General features: G+C 38.8%; 1 protein-coding gene across 1 annotated transcript in view; it reads right to left on the reverse strand.

Annotated features, from left to right (window-relative positions):
- The window catches only part of ITGA9 (integrin subunit alpha 9), a 242,072-nt gene that overhangs the window by 96,792 nt on the left and 126,825 nt on the right, over window positions 1-18,455 (reverse strand). The window contains exon 18 of the mRNA XM_032102630.1: window positions 5,108-5,258. Within this exon, the coding sequence (XP_031958521.1) occupies window positions 5,108-5,258 (151 nt within the window). The remainder of the gene's footprint in view (window positions 1-5,107; window positions 5,259-18,455) is intronic.

The following is an 18,455-nucleotide window of genomic DNA, read 5'->3' on the forward strand; positions in this document are numbered from 1 at the left end:
CAAAGGGTTCAAATCTCTTCATGTGAGTGATATATGGCTTGGGAAATCTTCCAGATGAACTTGTGCAAGGGGTCAGAGCTTCCACACTGCTTGGCAACACTCTCCTCTGACCCTCTGTCAGAGTGGTTTACAAGAGCTAGTCCAACACATTACATGCAAAATCAGTTGGATTAAAACAAAACACTAATTTAAAAGATTTCTTCTAGCAAGTTTTAAAAGGTTTCTGCTAACAAACTGGATATGAATTGAGATCGACCAGGTTAACATGTCTGTCAGGGGACCCTGATGCCAAACAGATTTTTGCTTTTATATATTCTTCACATATACTTGTAGCTCTGTAGCCTATTTTTGTATAACTAAATAGATTTGTAGCTAGCATTTTACCTACTCTGTTAGACAGAAAGTTTGGGACATTCCTAGGTCCCAATCCTAATCTTGCTTCTTCTGAGAACCAAGGTCGAGTGCCACTCTCCCATAAACAACTAACAAGGAATGGGGACTTTAAAAGAGGGTTGAACCAAAAGGGTTCACTTGTGTCTCTGACTGGGAATTCTCGTCAATTATGCTAATTTGCTAAACTTATAAAACTGTACTCGCTTTTTGTCACATGTGCATCTTCAGCGCATTTAGGCATCTTGTGCACCTGAGGGGACCCTTTATAAAGTTAGCCGCGTTTTATCCTAACCATGATTTTAGGGCTCAGAAAAAGGCATCAACCCAAAGAGGCAGCAATTGCTAGAAAAAGAGAGATCATGAATACCCAGGACCTAAATTTTCTTCCAGTGTCCCAAAAGTAAGCATGTGTCTTTGGTTTTTGTGTCCTATCCTCTCCCTGCCAGACTTAAGACTTGGAGACAGTTTGGTCAGTGTGGGAATCTGGTGCAAGAGAATTCCAGTCTGGAAAAAGTTAAAACTCTGCCTGCTTCTGCAGCCCTCCTGGGCAATCCTAGTCAAGAGATGTCAGCAAGAGCTCTGGGAGTGACGAAGAAGAGTGAGTTCATATCCAAATTGCATAACCTCCCTGCTAACACAGAGAGTAACGCACTACTCATCAGAAGTAAAACCCCAGAGCCCATAAAGCAGCATGACTCTGGTTATCAGCAGTATTCATACTCCACACCAGTGTTTCAGGTACACGCTCATGAAGGAATCATGGGCAACTACTGCATCCAAAGAAACCCTAACCTCACTATTAATCCTGCCTTGGTCTGGCCCTGCTAACTTCACTCACCTGTTGCTTGGCAAAAGTTGTTGTGAGAAGCAACAGGAATGTTACACACAGCTGGCTTCAGACACTGGAAGCCTGTCTGAAATGTAGGAACAATCTACAGCTGGAAATTATGTTCAGCAATGGAATCTCCTGACCTACTCTCTCCAAAACCAGTGCTGGGTTAGCTGAGAGATTCCTATTAGCCCTTGCAGAACAGGGAGAGATCAATGCTATACATTATCACTCTTCTACTGTTATTATGGTAAATATGCTGGGTTTGTACTATTGCTATAAAGTCTCATGTCATAGCTGAGCTCATTTAACAGAGACATGGCTCTGCCCTACACCACATTTACTGCCACTGCCAGCAAGCTTACAGTGCTATTTCTGCAACCGTACTGAAAATATCCCTCTGCAGTGAGCAGCAGCTAACAACGGTTAGCAAAGTGCCTACTGCTGACGTGCATCTTCAGCAAAACAACACAAGCCAGGAGATAATTCCAATAGAAGTAAAATGGTGTAGAAACTAGCAGCAATAGCTTTTTATTCTTTTTCCAGATTGCTTACACTGCAACACTCTGCATTCTTTGATAGGAAAGTCGTATCAGCTCTGTTAAGTGGATTACTCAGACTCTGAAATAGAATGCCTTTCCTGAAGCTGAATTAAAATTAAGGAACAATAAGCTTTCAGATTAAAATAAAAGACATTTAAAAATCTACTCTACACAGAAGATGGGACCAAGATTTCTTTGCCAACACAGTAAAGGAAAAATCTAAGCACCCAGGTGAAGTGTCTTTCTCCCCTCTCTCTTATTTTTATAAAGGATATGTATTTCAAAAGTATCACTTTTCTCAGTGGACACATTTTGAAATTCACTGCAGTGCAGTACTCCATGCACCTGTAAAACAACCCTATCTCATACAGTGAGATATTGAAATGTTGCACAGGCATTGTATCCACAGGACCACAGAGGAAGGAGAAGTCAGCCCATGCCACATACTGTGCCTCTTCAGAGAAGAACTCTCTCTCAGGAGTGATGTAAAGAAAAGGCTGGGATTCATCCATGAAATGGAGAGGACTGGCTGCAGCATAATAGGAAAATCTGACAGTGGAATAGGTAGAGTCCCCTAAATATCAATCAGCAAATGCTTTTTCAACTTGCAGAGATGCGGCAAAGCCTGGAATATCAGGTTGGAAGGGACCTCAAGCACCATGTGGTCCAACCTTTCTTGGCAAAACCACAGTCTAGACAAGATGGCCCATCACCCTGTCCGGCTGAATCTTAAAAGTGTTCAGCACTGGGCGATCTACCACTTCCCTGGTGAAATTATTCCAGTAGATGACTGATCTCTAGGTGGTGTCTCTATTTACAAAGTCTCATGAAATCTCCATCTTCAGGAAGGAAAGAGGAGCTAGCTTCACTCAGACCATTTAGGGAGCAGTACCATCATCATCCCTGAACTAGGCCACCCCATTGCTTTTCAAACACAAGATGTGGCATTTTGTCTCAGGAACTCTGTTGAAAAAAAGCAGCATTAAACTTTTGCACTATTGGGTCTCACTGTAACCAATCCAAAGAAAGAAACAAAACTGCATTGAATTCACTAGACATGTCCCTAGCGGGGTCACAGGAAAAACACACAGGGGACTTAGAGCATCTTGAATGGACTCCAGAGACAGGTTAAAAAAGCCAAACACGTGATCATCATTCTCAGAATCACCTTGCAGAGAAACAATCAAGCAACCACATGGAAGATCTCATTCAGTTTCACTTTAGCACTATTCATTAGAAGGCAGTTGATACTTAATGCTTCCAACCACACAAAGCTCTTTTGATTACAAAACTGTTCCACTAAGGAAAAACTCTAGGTGCTGTCTTTTTTATTCTGGCTTTATGTTCTGGATTTTTGTTTGGACAACATTCAACAAGGAACAAAATCTGCATAGATGTCAAAGGATGGGAGTAGGTTATGAAACATGGAAACTGTGGTATTTTACCAAAAGAAACCCACACATTGTCAAAGAGTTTAGGGAAAATGTAACACTGTAATTGAGGCTATGAGGTCATTATCCAGTTTCCCACCTGAAAAAATGATGAACCCAATGTTATATTAGTTTGACCTAAAGCAAAAGCTGAATGAGAGAAAGTAAAATAGCCTAACATAATCCTGTAACTTGGTTTTCCAAAACTGTTACTGAAATAATGAAATAATTATCAGAAAAAAAACCCCAAACCCTATGAAATTAATCATAAGAACACTGGAACAGCTAGAATAATAGCAGACTATACTTCGATGCTGTTTGCAAGACCTGAGGAAGATGTGTGCAGTACTTTTTTTAAAGAAATACTAGCTTCTCTTAAAAGAAGATACACTGAGTAGTGAGATAATATTAGAATGTCATCTGCTTCCAGAAACTGGTCCTTCTATGCAGCACTCAGCACAGATGTTTTCAAGTCTGTTATAGACCCAAGCTCAAGGTAAAATATCAGGAGAAACAGCATATCAGCTTCTTTCCTCAGGGTGTTGGCCAAGGAAAACAATGAAGGCAATTGGTGTTCCAGTTAACTTGTGTGTGTAAAATATTCAAAATGTTAACAAAAACAAAAAAAATTACCACAACAATCTTTTAAAAGAACATGCATCAAGCTTTGTTTCTTTTCCAGTGGAAAGGAATGGAAACCCTCCCACTGACTTCAATGAGAACTGGGCCAGACCCTGAAAGTCTTGCCATAAAACTTTCACTATGGAGAAGTTGTAAATTGGCATAGGCATTTCTGTTTTATCCCCTGCTTTTTTCCTCCTAATAAATTGCACACTTGCAGCACATAATGTCTGAAAATGAAATTTATAATAAAAAGACAATTCGCTGAGGCTTGCAACTGTGTAGTCAAAACTGAACACTGAGAATTAACATGCACAAGAAATTACGGTTTGTTGTTATGCAGTGAGTTAATTTTAGAGGTTTATAATAATTTAAGCCTATCATAAAACATGACAAATAATGGTAAAATTTCATTGGTTCAGTGGACCAAGTTAATCCTGAACTTTGCTATAGCTGTATTACTGTTTTTAATATTGCTCTTACAGCTTGCAAAGCAAAGCTCTAGAAGAGAGACAAACAACTGTGAAAAGCAGGAACAAACAGAGCATGTTGTCACAATTATACAGCTCCCATTTTGCACAATTATTTTCACATTACTCACACTCACAAAGCTTTCATGGCCATCAGTTTGCAAAAAGCTTGATTCAGTGTTTGCATTACAGCACCTTCATTTCTAAATGAACTCCTGCTAATGAAAATATCCAAGTATTTCTCTCTAAATAAAAAGGGATTAAAACTCAAAATATTCACCTGACTCCGTGTGGATGAAATTAAAAGTAGTCTTGACCTCTTGGATCTGGTGATGTGCCCTGACCACCACCCAAACTTGCATCAGGATATGAGCAAAGAACAAGCCCTGTATCTTGGTTTCAACAAGGAGAAAGTCTAGTAGCCCAGGTCAAGAGATAACCAGGACTGCTGAGTGCAGTGTGGCACCACTCAAACAAGAGGCACACTTTGTATTTCAGTGCCATTTGGTACCTTATCAGTTTCCAACAAGTCTCCCTCTACCTCTTAATACCTCAAACAAACCGTCTTCCTTTTTCATTAGTGCACCACAAATAACAGGCATGCGTTTTCTACAGAAATACAGAGAGTGTAATCTATACACACATAATCCATAAAAAAAAAATCTCATTAAAGAGCCTGAAAGAAATGAAAGTCCAGCATAACCAAAACCAACTTCCAAGCGTCTCAGCAGTGTGGACTAGGCCATCCCCTGTATCTGCATCTTGTAATTAAATCGGCTTAAAGTTAAGAGACTAGCTCACAGTGAGATTAGCCTTTCTTACCTTTTGCCACATTTTGATGAAGAAGAGCTCTCCAGAAAAATTGAAGAAAACATTGGTGTCATAGGCATCATCACCAATGTTGGAGATGAAAATGTTAAGTGAGATGTTCCTCACTGCTCCCAGGGCCAGGTAGTCAGTTCTGTCACCAACACTGTAGGCAGAAACAGTTACATTGGTAACCCTGGTCAACTTTCACACTCTGATCCTGCTTTCTTCCTGCTACAGAAATGTCACAACTCAACTGTTTAAAAGCTTAGCAGTCAGAAGTTCAGGAATGTGCTGTACTGCATAGTGCAGAGGGCCATACTAGGAACGAACAGCTCCTGACTCAGGGTTCTGACACTGTCTTTTGGGACGGTAGGAAAACCCCATGATCCCCACGTGAAACTATTTCACACAACCTACTTTTTGTGATAATAAATTAGTTGAAAACTGTAAAGTAATTGGACGGGGAAAATGTAACAAGTGCAAGGTTTTATGCCTGCATTCAAATACACAAGCTATTTCAGTTTGTCTCTCAATAATTCAGACTTATTCTAGCAACTCTCTGAAACATCTTCTTAGAATTGTGCTATGGATAGAAAAAACCTAAAACAGGCTCAAATAAAATCCAGAAACTGGTGTAAATGAAAAAAATTAGTGGAAATTGCAACAAATTACCACTGAATTAAACTAATCTTTCTTTACATGTTTATGCTGGACCTAACATGTGGAGTCACCTTCTGTAAGTGGAATACCAAGGGTAACAGCTATATATCATGAATCAACACATTGCTGCAATATGGCATCACAGATTATGTACAAACACAGACATGCATACATAGAGGTAAATATAGATATTCATGCACACACATTTATCATTTGGTATTTAATCCTTCTAGGCTGTTCAGAAAATGAGCTAACAAGTAGGAATAAAGGCTAAAGACAAATCACAAGAAAATACAGTATCAATGCACAGATCTGCAGGTCTTAGAAGTAACAGTAAAAGGTAATATGAAATATACCAGGTATTAATTTAAAAATTAGCAAAAATAGCCAAATATTAAATTTGGTAGTTATCATAACTGGACTCTAAAACCATTCATAAATCCTGAAGAAACAGAGGCAGTGCCACAGAGAAAACACTGAGTAGCTGCTCAGAAAAGGACAAAGACCTCCAGCCACATAGCAGGGAGATGCTCACAATTATTTCCTCTAGGGTACAGCCAGCCCAAAAGTAAGAAGGAACCACTTTTCATTCACCCAATTTCCATAAAGGAACAGCTGTTCCAGTGACATACATGTTGGCGCACACTGCTCTTCTGCTTATCAGCAATTCTCTGAAGATGGCTGGTGTGCAGGCCAAGAGCTGTGTTTAAAGGCAGCTGACCCTCCATTGCTACCAGTCCTCCTCTGACAGCCTTCTTCATGTTACTGCAGCCAGGGCATTTGCATAAAAGCGGAGTTTCTGGAAATGGAGTGTTTATAAACTGTTCAGCATCTTCTGCCAGTCATAGCTGTACCAGACATTTAAAGGCAGAGCTTGCCGGACTCCATCTGCCGGTGTTCAACAAGAAGTTTCTAAATGTGCATTTCTGATTATATGTACCAAATCAGCCAGGGGCTCTAGTGAATGAGAAGCTTGGAAGAAGATGGTCTAGACTCAGGCTTTAAAGCTAATGGCTGTGGATTGTGAGTGTAACTTTACCATGTAATGTGAACAATATTTGTAGAATATTTTTTTCCTGTACTTACTTCATTTATGATGATCTTCATTTATGAAGCCTAAAGTTATGGCTTACAGTTCAATGATAGCTTATTATGAGGAAGATGTAGGTATCCAGGAAACGTGTCTGCTTTCTCACATTTAAAATCAACTGCAGACACTGACCAATCCTATTGATAAACTGACATTTTGCTTTCAAAATATTAGTTTATTCTCATAGTCAGTTATCAGTGCAAATAAAGATTTGCAAAAGTGTATGCAGTACCGGATTGACTGCAAAACTAATTTGAGTTGTTGCTTCTTATAAACCAAATTAATGGCTCATCTACATGAGAATACTTGAAAGCATTTAACCTTTTGGCACCAATTCCAAGGTTTACTGTTGACAAACAGACAAATTATGAAGATGAGAAACAATCTGCTGGGATTTTCTAATAATCAAAAGTGCATACGTGGAAGCAAAAAAAACCCACAAACATTTCATACTGTGAATTATTTCTCATTAACTTTATCATCTCGCTTCTTGCAAACACTTCAAAACTTAATCAGCATATGTTATACTCATTAGGAGAATCTGGAAGTATCACTCCAGTAAGCAAAGGATCATTACAAGCTCTTTATCTTATGTAGAGTTGATACTAAATGCAATGTATGCTACAGACTGCTCTCTGAATTGGTAGTAGCATAACTTCAAGATTTAACATAAAGTGAAGACAACTGAGAATACTCTCCTTCCTAATAAATAACTAAAAATTCTCATTATAAAATCACACTTAAAATGGACCCCACAAAAAATAATGCAAAAATTAACACCAGTGGGTTGTGTCACTCCTTTCTAAAGCTACCACTCTGTTGTTAAAAATGTATCATACCAAAATGACATTTTTCTCAGCAGAGAAAGAAAACCCACTTTTAAAAGCACACTGTAGATGCTCCTACACAACATTCACACACTAATACACTCCAAAAAACCTCACTGATTTTAGGCTGGCAGGTGAGTTCAGCTCTCCCTCTGAAAGGCTGTAAGTCCCATAAGACTGTGCTGTAAGTCCCATTTTAAAAGAGCAGCTTTCTGAGTCATTGAATCTGTATACATCTGGAATGAATCAGGTTCACTTGCAGTGAGAAGAGGATTAGGAATCTTCCCATTTACAGGGGAGTTGCCAAGCCCTGTTTGCTGCTTGAGAGAGTAATGTCATGAGTGCAGAAGCCTCCTGTGGTGCTGGAACAGCTCTGCTGCCAGCCTGGGATCATCCTCCTCCAGCACCTGCCACACATTAAGCACTATAGATGCCAAGTCAAAATATGTCAACTAAAGAATTGTTGTCACCCCTCAGAAACAAGAAAACAAACTAAAGCCACCCCTTCATCTCAAAGAGGTTTGTCAAACAATTTACGAAACGTAATCAAGCAATGACTTTTTGTTTATATTTTCATTCTGTTTATATTTTCATGAGAACTACAAAGCTGCCAACATTCTCAACATGACCCTTGTAACCTTGCTCACATAAAGGAAGAAAGGCTAAAACAAAACAGAAAAAAAAAACCTCAAAAAGGAAAAAGAAATGTAAAGAAATAAAACAAGTGGGAAAATATCAAGAAATAATCAGTTAATTGGACAGAATACCACCATCTTGTTACATTAGGTACTACACCCAAAAAATGAACTAAGTAAAAGTTCTGGGTAGACTGTAGATGTATGTATATATTATATATAGGCAAACACATTTGTACACACATACAGACACCTGAAGGATGTCAAGTTATCAACGTTTGCATGGAAAGAAATAAAAAGTTTTAAATTCAGAAGTACTAAGTACCTCCATCTTTCATTCTCATCACCCAAACTTGCAAGTAACAAGCAATTCTAAAAATCAGGCTCCAAACTTCTGCTATAGTTTTGAATTCACTGACAATGGTAATACACATTGAATGTAAATAGAAATATTTCAGGTTTACTTCTTAAGTGATTAAGAAAAGGAAAGCAAATTCCAGGATAAGACAAATACCTTTTTTGCAAGCTTTAATGCTCTAGTTGTTAATGTACACATCACATCATTGCATTATGGTCAGTGTGGGACAAAAGACCATCTGAGGAAGAAAAATTGAAAAGATCTGCAATCTTCATTTCTCCACCCCTCAAGATGCTGCTTTTTATTAACATCGGTCAGTGAAGGCATAATCTGCATTCCAGATGGTGTGCAGGGACATTTTTTCTATTTCATATTTCATTCCTGTTTCATCAGGATGAATTTTTTTAAAAGTGAGAAGGCATTCGGCACTTCTTCTCAGCCTGTGCAGATCATACACAGTGCAAGGAATGTGTCAGGGTCACACTTACCCTATTATCTGGGTCACTAACTTCCCCTTTTCTATTAGGAACCTTTCTTTCCTTGCAGCAAATTAGCAACTACATGGATGAATTGCCACTACTGCTCAATAGACTGTGGAAGTTACTACTGTGGTCAATTAGACTGCAAATGGGTAAAAATGTTTCAAACAACTAAAGTCCAATCTGTCCTCCAACTCCACTAGATGAAATTAAAGAACCCCACCTTTTGCTTTGAAATCAATAAAAGGTGTAAACTGGTGCTGTGACAGATCCAAACAGATTTCTACCTTCACCAACCAGCGCTGCAGCTGGTCTTTGCAGTTACTAGGACACTTAAATATTAATTTTGTCTCCACAGACGCTTTACACCAGCTCTGAATACCTTTCTTCTGTTGGGTGTTTTTATTGCAGGCTTCAGGGTTAGTTGAACTTCAGGAGGACTTTTTGCAAATACTTAAACCTCAAGGGCCACTGAAAAGCTGAAACCCTCAGTTGACCTGGGAATTCATTTGATATCTCAATGCAAAACTGAGAGGTAGCAGCCCCATAAACAAATATAAACCAAATAAAAATTTTAAACACCCCCCAGGGAGCAAAGCTATTGGATTTTACATTGTTTGGTTACACTGTTTTCTAATTGCATGTGCATTCCAAAGGATTCCATTGCAATTCTCTCTGGGAAGTTCACAGCCAATTCACGCTAACAACTGGGCCAAATGTTCAAGATACCATGGCTTATTCTGCATTAACTGAGCTTCTGCCTTCCCCTTTTCACTCTCAAGTCTACGATAGCAGAGGCGCAAAGAGACCTTACACAGCTGATGACCAGAGCCTATCTGAGGTACATTAAGCCAGCTATGGAAAACTAGCACTGAGGCCATCACATCATATCATTCATGATCTTTTTCTGTATTTCTCAAGCAGAGACTTTGCAGTGTGCCCTGAGTAGGACATGAGATGATAGGAAAAACATAACTGAGAATTCAATGAGTGGTCAGCCAAGGTTTCGTGTCCGAAGGGCACAGTTTAAGAGCAGTACCATAACAATATTGCTCTTAATGGAGACTGAATAACAATGCTCCAGTGTTTCCCCTTAGGAAGGAACTAAATGTCCCGTATGAAAAAAAGTGCTTACGGTGGTGAGCCCAGGGCCATGGCCATGGAACTGCTTGTGCCAGCACCTTTTTGGCACAGGGCTGCTGCCTCTAGTGCTCTAGTTCCCATATATACTACAATTCAGAAATATGGCACAGACCTTACCTTTTCCATCTTTCCTATACTTTGATGTTAAAAATGAATGCATTTGAATAGTAAACAAGAGATGGAGAAGGCAGGGGAATTGGAGGTGGGGGGAAGACACACATCACACACCACTCTTTATTATGGTGTTGAAACAACAGCAACTTCTAATTCTGCCTAGTTACCATATATTCAAAGCTTCTCTGGAAATTGTCCTCTTTTCCCCAACTGTAGTTTCTTCCCCTTAAGTACAAAACAGATGTAAATCCCATCCATGTGCACCTTTGAACTTTTAAATAAAATAGACAGAACAGGGCATAACATCCCTATAAAAATACCCCTTATCACCCTACAGAAATCTGCTGCCCTTTTATTATTATCAGTAATTTCAACTACACCCAGATGTTCACAACCCTTTATAAACAGAATTGAAGAATCAATGGCGAATGAGCAGCCTCTGTTTCCACACAATGTTTATTCCAGGGAGCAGCTTTTGGCTTGAATCAAGCTGCTCTAGTTTATGAAACTGTGACATGAAAGCAAGATGAGGTTCAACACCTGCAGAAGCCCTAATCTAATCTTTCACCCTTGCAGTCACATATATGAACAAACATCTTTACAAGCTATCCTTGAAATCAATGTTACTATGTTTCTGGGTCAAACCTATCCCTCCATGTGTGAAAGACAGCATCCTAAGCTTGCAATGCAGACAAAAACTAGTTACTAGTAGCAGAAAGAAATGCAAAAGATAAATGGTATCAGGCACATAGGTGAGGCTGCACACACCAGCCTGACATGAAAAAAACCACCTCTATATTTTCCCTATTTGTTAAAATATTGGAAGAGCCCTGTTAAGTGCATGATTGTTGACCATAGATCTGAAATTTGAAGCTGAATCAATAGCACTTTATACCACACTGTTTCTAGAAATTAGATAATTAATGAAGTCATCATGCAAACCTATGTGTTTACCATAAAAATTATGCCTTCAGAAATAGATTTCCTGCTATTAGATAGCTTAAACTGCTTGTTCTATTCCTGGAATGCTGGGGTGCAATAAGCAATTTAAAAACCATACTCAACTAAGCATTGATGAGAGAAGAACTGTGCCCTATCCAGCAGTCACTTTCAGAGGTTAATAAAAGGCAGTTAAACAGAGAGAAAACATTAGAAACAGTATAGCTTTGTTACTTAAGGCACTTGGTTTTGCAGTAGCAGGTGTTATACTCCAAGATTAAGCTATGTCTAAATGTCAAACATGATAAGCAACATATCCCCATATCAGCACATTTCCTCTTCATCTCACACAAAACCAGCAAGAGGATTTACCTGGTGACCTATGAAGAACCTCAGGCTTACCAGATTTTGCAATTTCAAGATGTAATACAGAAAAAGTTCACGTAGCTGCATCACAAAAGACGATGTATACATGTATGTATATATATGTGATATATATATGTATATACATGTGCACATCTGTACCAGCCAAGATGTACACTACAAATGCAAAACAGAAGTGCATCTGCTTCTTATTGTGGTCTGTACATTATCAAGAATTTCCACCTCTTGAGGCAGCTGATATATGACAGTGCTTCCTGAGGTTAAGCTTTTGTTTTGTTAGCTTTATGCCTTGGTTGCTAGAGCAACAGTGACTTTAACAATCTTAGGCCCATAAAATACTCAGTGATGTTGAGATGTTCACAAGGAGGGCTGGGTTACACAGTAGCCCAGCAATGAAGTCAAATTATATGAAAGAACATCTCTTCAACGTCTGGTTTAAAATAAACAAACAAAAAAATCCTGCTTCTGTAGATACAGTTAAATGATCCTTACAAAACAAAACCAGTGTTTACAAAGGGACAAGACTGGCTTATACAATATTCTTGACTGATCATCAGTGACCTGTTACTAGAAAATAGAGACTAGGAATCTGTATTCTTGTACAAGACATATGGACTACTCTGGTTTGTTAGCACTTGTCACTTGATAGTTCTATTACCATCCTTATGGGTTCCATCACTCTATTTTCAAAAGGAAGAGGACTGTCCACTGTTACCATGCTGGACTTATTTATTTTGGGAGAGATTTATGAAGCTCTGAACATAACAAACCAGATGGAAACTGAGAAACCATTTCTTCATGCCCATTTATCCTCAAAACCAGAAAACATTCACTTATGCTTTGAGATGATGCTCCCACTGCAATTTGTACTACATCCTGATTAATTATGGGCTCTGCCCTTTCAGGAAACTGCAAATCCAACCGCAGATGAGTTACAACAGAGTTTTCCATGTGCCTCACAAACTCAGCATTCAATACACTAACAACTATCTGTAGGTAAAAGATAAATAAAAGACAAATAAATTAGAAATCGGAACTCTGTGTCATAGCTTCACCAAAAAAAGCTAAATTCCCAACAATTACAAATATACTAAAATACATGAAATGGTAGTAAGTAGTTTTTCATAGCACCCTTTGCAGTGCAGCAAATCACTTTTAAATAACATTAAACCATGCTCCAATTTATGAAAGCACTTAAATTACAGCTTCGTATGACTTTTTGAGAAAAAAGAAAGAAATCTACTCATATCCATTTTACCAATGTTTCATCATTCTTTTCTCATTAGAACATCTTTGGTAATTTAAAAGTTCATGAGCTAGGACAGCACTGGGTGTGACCAAACAACCACTGGGCAGCACATGACTGCAGTCATGGCTCTGTATTTGTGCCCTGAGACTTGGGAATATCCATATTGGCACACACAGCTTTATACACATAGGGCCTTGACTGTCAAGACCACTTCGCTGGCATTTAGAAATGCTAAATCATAACATTTGCTGATTTCAAATTGGTTGTTTTTTGTAAAGCAGATACGAGTTTCATCTGAACAGCTCTGCTACTTAGGGTAGACTGTCCAGGCTAAATAGAATGTCAGAAATATTATTGAAAGAAGTGTTTATTCAATGAAAGATAAAATAAGTGAAAACAAATTCTTCATCTGTTATGATCGAAGAGGAAGGGAAAAACAGATATTACCAGAGCAAATAATTAAGCTCCACATAAAAGGATATTATGCTTCCTCATCATGACTGTTTTGTTAAGATGCACTTCAGGGGCATAAAACCTCAATAGGAATACTATGAAACATGATGCTTCTCTGGAAACAAATCTCCATTGTATGATCAAATGAGGGTAAGTGCTGAGGTGTGAGCCTGGGCAAATTTATCAAAGAGCTTTGCTTCCCACACTAAACCACAGGCTTGCAGCTTTTCTTCTGGCTTTGCAAAAGTTTATGATCAGTGAAAACCTTTACTAACTTTCTTAAATAAACATTACTATATTAATGAGATACACTCAAAAAGCTTTGAATTTTCTGATCAGAATTTTGTTACTGCTCCTTCCTTCAGAACACACTGATTTTCTGCACTGTTACAACACTAACTCATGTTCTATGCCATTACGTCTTGTGCTGGTGAAAAGCAAGTTGGACAAAGCTGTCATAACACGTTTTTACCTATGATGTCTGGATTCTTTCAGCTCACATTCTGTAGTAATTTGACAAGTCAATATGAAACTTCTGAGGTTCATTTTTCAAATCAGGTACCTAATATCTGGATAATGCACCTACTGAACCAGAGGGAGTCCTTCCACTGATTTTAATAGGTGCAGAAGCATATTCATCCTTGTATCTATACAAAGCAATTGCAAACAGTCAGTTTTGCAGTTGCATAGACAGTTCCTATACAAAATTATTCACTCTTCAATAATACAAATAATATGCTTATAAACTTCAGAGTTGTAAGCTCAAAGTCTGGAAGTGATGAACACTTTCCTTTGTCTTTTCAGAGGGGCTTGGGTTAAGTACTTCGATATTACATCCTAAAACATCACATCAAATCATCTACCTGCTTATCATATATAGAACAACACATAAGAAAAAAGAGGTCATAAAAATAAAATAAGTGTTGGCATAAAAAATGTTAATCCTTTAGTAAGTCAGAGAAGGAATTTATGTGGAAAAAAGGCAAGAACAATCTTCTGAGGAACTGACCAGATGACACTGGAAAATACTTTTTCTTCATAAATTACTATTTCCTTAAAATGGAAACATTTTGAGCTCGATGAAATTTTTGACAGACTGGAATTTTGTCCCTTCTCTGGCTAATTCCAGAGGAACTAATGGAAGGAGAAGCAGCCCAAACCACAAACTTGACCTTTCAGATGGAAAAGGACATTTCTCAAAAATCCCATTTCATAAGAGAATTTTTGAAAGTGTTGACTCCAACTAAATTAAACCCATAATTGGAAAAACTTGAAAATTTCTGCAAAATGCACCTGTCACTCCTTTGGCTTCCTGTGACTTTTGCTTCCAATTTCACATTTCCAAAAAACCCCAATTTTATGCAGTATATACAGGAACCCACTCCAGCTAGTCTGTAGGAGAAGAACATAAATTTAAGCCTAATGAATAGTGGCCTTTGAAAATGCTCTAAACCAACACATAAAAGCAAGCTGTTTCTTCCTAATAGCCAAACATCAGAAGCACTCGGATGGATACGCAATTCTGTTCTAATAATAGATAAAAGGTAACCTCATGTCAAATAAATACACGAAAGACAGACGTCCTCTTGAACCTTCTTAAGAATTGCAATATTTATTACAGCATTTTCTATCCAAGGGGGCTCATAGTCCTATGCTTACAACCTGACTTACATATCACACACACAGCTTGTGTTGGAACACAGTGGCTACATGACATTCACAACATCATCTCTCTTTCTTCTTGTATTGTTTTTCAGTAAAGCTGCTCTGTTCATTGCAACACACAGGCAGTCAGCGTATTTACACAGCCATACAGGATTTGCTTCCGAGCTGTATCTCACATGGAAGCAACCACGCATTTTGCTTTAGTCTTTTTAGCTAGCTTGTTTATTATGGCTGGAAGAAAGTCTGTTTTTTCAAACACCCTCATGGTTCCTCAAATATCTTCACACTTTTCACCTGGTTCCTGTTACAACCTAAAAAGGCATAATAACTACCACTGCCTTTGCAGAGAGCCAGTCAGATGGAAAGGCATAAGATCAGGAGCTGAAACTGCATTGGTATGTCAGACAAGACCTTCCTCAGTAATTTCAGGTTCTTCTTAAAAGACCAGAGAGCTTTTCTCCCACATAAAGTACCAAATTAATGGATACAAGATTTTAAAGGCTAGGGAGATATAAACTTCTGCAAAAACACCTACTTCAGAGTTTACCTACGCACACCTTGAGGAAACAGATGCAGTTCAGCTTCTAAATAAGCATCTATGAGAGGCTCAATAAAATGTGCTAGTTGCTGCAGAAACATGATAGAAAGATATTTATTGTGCTGAGAGAACAGAGTGAGGCATTAAAGTCAAATGATAGGTAATAAATATATATTTTAACACTAAAAACTATTTGACAATAATAATGAACATAACATTTTGTTTTTCAGTAGTGAACTGCTAAAAAGAAACATGAACCAAGTTATGGTCAAAAGAATAAAGTTTATTGCAAAATATTCTATTCCTATTTCTCTTACAGTTTCAGGTTGTGCCATTAAAGATACCCATACGGAATACGTCATATATTCTTTACACTAAGTCACTTTCAAGTCTCTTCCTTTAGAAATCACCAACACCACTATCCACAGGGTATAACAGCATGGATAAGGCCAGATTTTGCCACCTCCTATGACAGCTGCAAGACTCAACAAAATTTCAAAACTTCATATATTTATTCTTTAAGAACAGTTTTGAGAACAGTCACGACTGGAAAGATGAAATGCCTCTCTTCTGCTCCTTCAGTTTCTCCTAACACTGCCTTTATCAAGTCCCCAGCACACTCCATGGCTATTTTCTCCTTAGTCTTAATTGCCATCTGTAGTTTTAGGCTAACAACACTCGTAGTCCTGTGAGAAAGTGCAGGCCAACCCCTAGAAAGACCATTTGCAGCAATACTAGCACACACCACTGTAGCTGTTTCTACATGCTAGCTCATAACGTCTACCTTAGAGAGTTCATTCTTCACAGTTTGCTTTGCCAGGTCCAGTCTTCCCCGCTTGTGAAGCTGCATGTTCTTACTGGCAGAGGTGGCATCAGTGAGAGGCATGGAGTCCAACTGGCAAGTTTCCAGCCACAGTGCTGGAGCATGGCCATAACCATCCCCACGCAGATGTTTCCAAGTTGAAGAAAAGCCGGTTTTGTTGAAGCAATTTTGCTTAGTTTACAGAGAGGATTTACCTCAAGACAAGTCAGAACACTAAAGAAAAGTTGGTTGGAAGGGATTTCTAATGGTCAGAAAACCATTCTGATCATCCTCAACACAGGACTATTGCCAGCAACAGATGAGGTCAGCAGGGACTTTATCCGAACTAGTCCTAAAACCCAGGATGGCAGAGTACACCATCTCAGCACATCTCATTCTTGAGCAGCAGGAACTGCCTATGCAAGACAGTTTTTCCAAATCTCTGGTATGAACCTGTCAAGCCACAGTCCATGACCCTTACCCTTACCATCTGCCACAAGCAACAAGAGTTCAGCTCCGTTGTCCAACAATCCTTTCAGGAAGCAGGGATGGGTTTGCATGCAAACTGATGCTAACGAAGGTGCACAAGCCTTAAAGAGATTTTCTGTTAACTGAAATCTTTTTTCTTTCCAGAATAAATACATCTTAACTCTTCTTCAATCCAATACAGCATATAACCCTGGTCTTCAACCCAAGTCACCAAGGACTCCTTTCACTGTAACAGAAACATTCAAAAGAAGAACACATCCTATCTCTAGCTTCCTATATCTTTGTAAAAGCTTCCAGATAAAGTTAGAAGGCTTTGATGCCTTTGCCTGGTCTTAAAATCAAGAGGCATACATGGTTAGAAGGGGAAAAGGGATTTTACCTTGGTATTTATTCTTAAGGATCCTTAGGTGTACACGTCCAGGTCATATGCATCAAGATGTACCCCACCGAGTCTTTCCCTGTGTCTCTGTATCTCTCTCCTCCCGTGTCTATCTCCCCCCCAACATTGGGTATATCATTATAGGCTTTACTAATTAGCATATCTATCAAAGATTCCCCAATGAGAGGTTCAAGTGAGCCCCCCCTCCCCAAGGAACCTTCCCCTGGATGGTTCTCTCTTGGTTTACAGAATATGTTCTGGAGAGGACCTTGGGGTCTGGGGCACACTGATCCCTAGCTATGAAGCTTCTAAAATGTTTAGTCTCTTAGCTTAACAAACAAGTCCAAGAATGTAGGCAAAAAGCACTAGGAATACAGAAGCTGTAAAAAGGTATAACAGGGGTATAACAGGGGTATAAAGAAAAGGCAAAAATCTTCATGGCATCACTTTAACATTTTTTTTGTCATCGCCTGCTTCCAAACAGTCCTACCCTGTCCTCTTCTATGAATTCACAGCGATGGGTTTCAGCTTGCCCAGCAGCACTATTTCCACATGCAGCAGTACCTCAACAACATTAAATAACAAGGCAAACCCAATCATATCTGGTCAGAATAGCAGTGAAGTTTCTAACTAACACTTGCAGATTTGCTTAATTTTAGCACTTTGGATAAATAACCATCTATTATGTTTTCACTTAGACTGAGTGTTAATATCCTGGGCTATTTAGTTGTTATTTATCAAAATGAAGTGCCCCCAATTTAAGGGCACACAAATAAGTTTTCAGGAAAGAAGGAATATCCCAAGAAAATTAAAATCAGAGCAGGCCTGGTTAGCTCTTGCCAGCAGAGGCTGGTTTTCCCATTATTCATTTGGTATGCAGGTGTGCTGGTTTCAGCTGGGGTAGAGTTTATTTTCTTCACAGTGGCTGGTATGGGGCTGTGTTTTGTATTTCAACACAGGATTTCAGATAGAGATGTTTTCATTATTGCTGAGCGGGACTTATACAGAGCCAAGGCCTTTTCTGCTTTTCATACTGCCATGCTGGCAAGGAAGCTGGGGGTGCATGGGAAGTTGGGAGGAGACACAGGCAGGACAGGTGACCCCAGCTGGTGATGCCATATAACATTATGTTCAGTATATAAAGTGGGTGGGGGGA

The sequence above is a fragment of the Corvus moneduloides genome, chromosome 1 (genome assembly GCF_009650955.1).
Source record: "Corvus moneduloides isolate bCorMon1 chromosome 1, bCorMon1.pri, whole genome shotgun sequence".
Lineage (NCBI taxonomy): Eukaryota > Metazoa > Chordata > Aves > Passeriformes > Corvidae > Corvus > Corvus moneduloides.